The 6,941-nt window shown below is 46.2% G+C and overlaps 1 protein-coding gene across 1 annotated transcript; it reads right to left on the bottom strand.

Annotated features, from left to right (window-relative positions):
• Positions 1 to 1,134: 1,134 nt before the first annotated feature.
• On the bottom strand, positions 1,135 to 6,631 carry LOC138731468 (sentrin-specific protease 2-like). The gene is made up of 10 exons (XM_069877411.1): positions 6,602 to 6,631; positions 6,092 to 6,123; positions 5,885 to 5,936; positions 5,351 to 5,500; positions 4,146 to 4,277; positions 3,816 to 4,019; positions 3,606 to 3,688; positions 3,036 to 3,120; positions 1,816 to 1,911; positions 1,135 to 1,197 (listed from the first exon to the last, which is right to left on the bottom strand). Exons 1-10 carry the CDS (start codon positions 6,629 to 6,631, stop codon positions 1,135 to 1,137), a joined length of 927 nt encoding a protein of 308 aa, XP_069733512.1.
• Between the last annotated feature and the right edge of the window lie 310 nt (positions 6,632 to 6,941).

Here is a 6,941-nt window from a genome sequence, read left to right as displayed (position 1 = left end):
ATTCGAGGAATAACACCTACCTCTGCAAATTGGCCTGTGGTCACTCCAGGCAGCCAGCACATCTGTCAGCGTATCTCTGACAAGTGATGCTTTTACAACCTTACAGCACATAATTGTCTTCACAGGAAAACTGTATGTTTGCACCCACCCTAGGAGAAAAATGAGAGGAAGGAGAAAAGAATTATAACATACTTTAAATATCTCTCTGCCAAAATCAACATAAATGTCACCAAATGACAATATTTCTAGGTCCAAACAAAAAATTAAGGGTGAGAAATTCTGCTCCATCATTACTATATTCATAAGAAACACCAGACACTATAAAGAAAAGGTCTACCATTTAGTTTGTCCACCTTTTAAAGAAGTAAAACCAGGAATATAAAGCAATGGTAATACTAAGATAATTTCAGTAAATTGTAATAATTCATTAAATATTCCTGATCTTTTTGAAATTTCCTGTTAAAACACATGCTAAATGATAACTATTATTAGAATGGAGATTGAGTGTTACACTTATAACTTTGAAATGTGTCTCTTTCAAATGATTCGTAACCTTTTTTTATGATAACTTTTTTTTTAATAACGTTGACCAATATTTATGAGGAATTACAAAAAAAGCATGTGGTTCCTGCGTATCTTAAAAAGAGCTTTTCTAAGTACTATTTACATTTCTGCTTCAATCTATTATTAGTGACGTTCTTTGTTCCCCATCATAATAAATTGATTTTGTCGTAAGATTTCTTGAATTTTTAAAACCCTGTCCCCTCGAGGAGCCAAGCAGGGAGCCCAGATGAGCTCAGCAAACGCAGGGGTCGCCAGCACCGCGGGTGAGAGTCCTCTTTGCCTGTAACGTGGCCACGTGTGCTGCATCTCAGTGACGGAGGCTGACAGTGCTGGCTCCTCCCCATCACAGCCACCTTTCTGCTTGTGTGTTGTCAGGTGCCTTAGCTAACAGCAACGAGAGTTACTGCCTCCATAACCGGGAAACCACCACCCCTCCTTAACCACTACTGCATAGCCTAAAGAGGAAAATTTGTGTGCCTACTACCCATCCAAATAAAGTATTCGAAAAATAACTAAAAGCCTTATCAGTCACCTTGAGGTGATCACAGTGCTGCTCTCATCGGACACCTCTTACAGCAGCTGCTGGTGGATGATCTCCCAGACCATCCTCTTTCTGAAGTATGGCATGTCACTCTGGAAAGAAAAGGAAAAATCCTTTAAACACAAAGACAATGCAGAAAATAGGCACAAACATCTAACAGGGGAAAACACACTTCTCCAGAAGACATAAGGGCCAGGTATCCAAACCCCACCACCTGTGGCATCGCATGAAGTGAAGTAGGTAGCAGACACCAGATGTAAGGATAGAGAACACAGCTCTGCCCTTCTGAGGCCACTGTGGAGCTCCAACCCCACCAGCTACGCACCAACACCAGAGCAAGGGATAGAACCACCATCCCTGCTCCAGGCACAATCAGCAGCTGCTGTGGAACTCGGGACCCGATGCAATGGCAGGAAGATGCCACGGGAGGGTTAGGTTGAGTATGGGGAGAAGGTTCTTCCCCAAGAGGGTGGTGGAGCTCTGGAACAGCTCCCAGGGAAGCAGTCACAGCCTGACAATATTCCAGAAGGCTTTGGCCAACGCCCTCAGACCCACGGTGGGAATGTTGGGGTGTCCTGTGCAGGGACAGCACTTGGACTCAATAAGCCTTGTGGGTCCCTTCCAACTCAGGACAGTCTAGGAATCTCTAACATTCCCTGGCTCTTGTATCTGAGCAAAGACGTCTGGAGCCAGTTTGAACTCCCACTCACCTGTGTAAAAGTTAATGGTCTGTCTCGGCTGATGTAATCTGCATACTTGCATACAAAAACTCCACAGTCATCTCCATTTTCTTGCTGAGGGATTTCCTAATGAATGCAAAGAAGCAGAATTTTCCTATACCGTAAAAGAGAGGCAGTTTGGAAGCACTACTTGTTACCCATCCTAACAGACACTTGGGACAATCCATTCACCATCACACAACTCAAGGAACAGACCTGATTGACCACACATCAGCTCTTCACTTGGGTGTTACAATCCAAGTTCCTGGCAGGCTGAGAAGGAAGAGCAGCCTCCTAGGAAAGATGCCCTCCCTGCTCCGGCAGACCCAAGATACAGGAGTCAAATTCTCTCTCTCCACAATTTTAGAAGAGACTAAGTAATCATGGAATGGTTTGGGTTGGAAGGGGCCTCAAAGCCCACCCAGTCCCACCCCTGCCTTGGGCAGGGACACCTCCCACTGGATCAGGCTGCTTCAAGCCCCATCCGGCCTGGCCTTGAACACCTCCAGGGATGGGGCAGCCAACACTGCGCTGGGCAACCTGGGCCAGGGCCTCACTGCCCTCATCATGAGGAATTTGGATTGCACATTAGGACTAAAATCTTCCCCCTTCCAATTTAAAGCCATCCCCCCTTGCCCTATCGCTCCATGCCCTTGGTAAGCCCCTCCCCAGCTTTCCTGGAGCCCAACTCAGGGAAACACCCACTCAACCCTCTGCTTTGTCACACACCAGGACTCGTGCTCCCAACCAGAATAATTACCCCAAATTCCAAACACATTTCCAAAGCCTGTGTTCACCAACAAGTGCTAAACTGATTAAGTTTGTCTTGGGAAGTGGGGGCAAGGTCAGATTCACCTGAACACGGCAGAATAAATAGAAAAAATGAAGCATGCATCCAGCAAGGAGAGGTCATGCTGAAAGATTTCATCCCAGCATGGTTAAGACCAGGTTGGATGGTGCTTTGAGTAAGCTGGTGTGGAAGTGTCCCTGGCCATGGCAGGGGCTGGAACTGGACGGGATTTAAGGTCCCTCCTGACACAAACCACTCTGCGATTCCATGGTTTCCTGGGTCAGCCGCAGCCTAAGGTGGCACCGTAAGAACATGAGATGCATATGGCTCTTTTCTAAAAGCTTGGACTTAGAGAGTGTCAAGACCTCTATGAAGAAGGAGTTGAGAGTTCACATTTCACATCCCAGTAGTGCTCACGTACATGTGACCGCATGCTGCGAAGCGTCCACTCTGAACGATCGAGCTCCAGGTGCCTTTTTTGCTGACTTTCTTCTTGCAGGTATTTGCTGTTGAGAGCAAATCAAAATAACTCTTTGCCTCTAAAATGTAGGTCAACAAAAACAGAGCTTAAATTTACGGACAAAATAAGAGGCTGCGAGTTAAAGTTTACTAGTCAGGAATGAGACCAGTGATTCCAACAGAGGCTTCCACAAAAGCATAAGCTCACTCCTTAAAGCCCAGTTGCATTTGCTCCTAACAGGGTCAGTACAGGTGGCACCAGGCTACCGTGTATTTGGCAGCGAGGCTGTGTGTGCGTGTGTGTGGTGGGAAGGTGGCAGAACCCAGGTACCCAAGGCCCTGACTGGAGGGGACTGTGTGGTACAAGCTAAGAAGCCAATGTCACACGAGTCACAGCAAGGCAAAGATTCCTGCTTCGTTATCTAAAAGAAATGTGGAAACTTGCAGTTGTGTTCCAGTGACAAGTTTGGACAAGGTCCAAAAGCCTTCTGATAATTCACAACTTGAAAGCCGCACCAAAGCCATTACTTACAATAGAGTTTCACAGATCTCGTTCTTTCTTTTTACTGCTGCAGAATCAAAATATTTGATTGTCTTTTTTCTCATGTCGATGACCTGTGATTACAAAGGGACTGTCAGACAAAGCACAAACTTCCACTGCACACACGTCAAAACAGACACGGCTTTTGTCACCAGGTTTCTCTCCCTGTCCAATTCCAAACGAAAAACCAGTTCGACTCACCGCAAGAGTAAAATGGCAGTTCATGAAGACAGGCACAAACACAATATGCTTTGTGAAGAGATTAACATCTTCGGTATATTTCTTCACTGCTGCATATCCACGAGTAGCTAGTTTGCAATAGAAGTAAATAGTAAAAGCTTGAACTGCAGGATACTCTTCCTTCTTGCTTCTTTCAGTGACAAGGTTCAAGTAAAAATGAATGATCTGTACCATAAAGAGTGAGCTTGAGATGTAAAACAAGACACTAGCTTACCAAAAGAATGATACAGCAACAAGGGCCATGACGCTTTGCGCCGGATGAAGATATCGTCATGCTTTGGTCAGTTTTACCTGAGCACTGAGCCAGCGAGATCTCTTCAGCCTCCAGATGTCAAGATGAATGATGTCCATTTTGAAGGCACTGCTAAGGACATCATTTGGATTCCCGCGGCTAAATGCGGCCTCGATCTCTCTCTCCATGGCCTAAACCAAACAATTAAATGGGGAAGGACTCATGAAATCCAGTAATGAGCACACTAACAAGCTTTCAGCTGCAAGAAAGCCTGCAATGAATCTCAGGCACTAGCTTTTTGCTAAGTTAGTAACAGCACTTCATTGTCAGTTCAGCACCCCAACTTTCAACTTCACAGCCCAGCTTTGCCCCAGTTTGTTTCCACAAAAGGAAGCCGATAGCCAACATGTGGACACCAAACACACTAAAGGAGCTGAAAAATTAACAGAAGTAGAGAGAACCCTTTTCCCACGTGATGCTGCAGCTCTCGCCATGCTGAGGGTTACGTAAGGTAAACTGAGGCAGCTACACTGGAGTCATGCAACCACAAGTCCACGCTGTGCATCCAGCTATCTGCAAGATGGATGTTGCCATCTAAGCCTGCGTAAGAAATGCAAATAGACCACTAGGTCCCCTTCTTGGTTGCATCTGGGCTGGCAAATTAAGCACAACACCTGGTTTTCCTTCTACTGAGCAGACTTTGTAAACCCTTGGAAAGGACAAGTTAGCCTCTGCCTTTCTCCTCAACAGGCAAAACCAGAGGTGGTCAATTAGGTCAGCACTCCAATGAATAAAAGCAGCCAAAATTCAGGTAAAAAGGGGAACCTGGACTCCCACTCCCCGTTGAACAGTGTAACTAAGATAACTCCTCCAGCCACTGCAATGCTCAGCACACACAAAGGGCTCTGCGGGGTCCTGAGCGCCCACACGCAGCTCTGTGGGACCCTGAGAATGCACCCAAGATGCTCAGCTGACCCCCAAGCAATGCAGCGCTATGGATCAGCCAAAGCTCAGTTTTCAGGTTCCACCAACACAGTAGGATAGGACAAAATCATTTAAGAGGCTCTGCCTCTTAACCAGGTGAATCGGGTTAGCACTGCTGTGTTGTTAAGCCTGGCCTAGCTTTTGTCCTGGTAGCAGAAGCCGCATAAACTCTTAGGTGAGCTCTACTGAAGGAGCACGTAAGCATATTAAATCCTTAAAAATCAGCTTTACTGCTGACACTAGCACTGTGTCCTGTCTAACAAACCATCAGCTATGGTACCTCTGTGATTGGAGGAAAGTCGTCTCCTTTTTTTCCCAGGTCTGGGGATTTGTTTGCTTCAACCTCAAGGGTGGGTGATTTTCTGCATGGAACAGATGCTGGATGTAACTCGTATAACCCATCTCCTGAGATGTCGGATCCATTCTGGTTCTGTTGGGCAAAAGGACATTAAGTGAGCAAGGAAACACACTTTTTTGATAGGTGATAGTGCAGAAAATCTTGCTGATGTATAAAATTGGAAGGATTTTTGTACACACATCCAGCCAGCAAACTGCAAAGTTACTTTTTATTGAAAATAAAAGCGTGGAGAAGAGAAAGAGCATAGTGCTTGTGATAGTCCAGAAACTAAACAAAGGACAGCCGGAACCCCTTGGTGATAGCACTACTTCTCACACATTCCCTCTTTCCCTGAGCAAACCAATCGCCACAAACACATTACTCACTCAGCAATATGTGAGTGAGGAGGACGAGCATTTCTGATCACAAAGAGCTGCATTTGCTTAAGAAGTGAAATCACGAATAACACAAACTTACCTCTGCAGCGGCAAGCTGCCCTGGCCTCCCATCCTCCACAGTGTTTTCCACCCTGTGAGGTGAGGGAGAGAAAAAGAGAGAGGAGTGAGCTATGTATCCGTACTGTCCCATGGAATTGTTCTGGATAAGAGACACACGCAGAGCTAAATGACAGGAGAACAGTGATTACAAGAGACACTACCTGGTCACATCTCCTCTCGGAGGCACCTGTGAGCTGCAAACATCTCCATCTTTGAAACCTGCACAGAAAAGCAGTCTTATGAGAACAAGAAGCCAGCTTTCATTTACCATCAGATGCACAAAGTCCTCGCTTCCTGGGTGATAAATACAAAAAAACACTGGTAATGACGACTGCACCGTCAGGAAGTTTGAACTTGGGCAGTTTCATAGAATATCATAGAATTGTTTGGTTGGAAAACACCTTTGAGATCATCAAATCCAACCCATTCCCGTCCACTCCTAAACCAGATCCCTGAGCACCTCATCTCTGAGCAGCCTGGTCCAGTGGGAGGTATCCCTGCCCATGGCCGAAGGGTGGGACTGGATGGGCTTTAAGGTCCCTTCCAACCTAAACTATTCCATGATTCTATGAAACGCAGAGCACTAACACAGTGCTGGCACCAAAGGAAACCACCAGTCAGCAAACCACTTTAACGAGCCCACTCTGCAGAAGGGAACTCCTTCAGCAGTTACCCATCTTAGGCTCACTAACTGTACCTGCTGTGGTACCGTGCAGTCAGCTGACATCGTTCCGAAGCTCTGCTGTCACTGAAATAGTCACGCACAGCACTAGAAATGGACTAAAGGCTCACAACTCCCAGTCAAGCAAGGGGTGCCTGAGGGCGAGCAGCAATATATCGCACTCCGCTGCTGCAAACAGCCACGTGCTGTGACGTTCTGCATGGGGCAGACTCACATCTGCAGCCATAAACATCACTGGCACAATAATGTGTCTTGAGGGCCAGTTTGAACAGTTTTTCAGTACACCAAAATTCTTCCAAAGGCATTTTAGTCAGTAGCTACTGTTGGGGGTGGTGCTGTCCTCCTCTTTCTTTCC

The sequence above is a fragment of the Phaenicophaeus curvirostris genome, chromosome 27 (assembly GCF_032191515.1).
Source record: "Phaenicophaeus curvirostris isolate KB17595 chromosome 27, BPBGC_Pcur_1.0, whole genome shotgun sequence".
NCBI lineage: Eukaryota > Metazoa > Chordata > Aves > Cuculiformes > Cuculidae > Phaenicophaeus > Phaenicophaeus curvirostris.
Note: the sequence above shows the minus strand (reverse complement) of the source record. Positions and strands in the feature narration are given on the sequence as shown.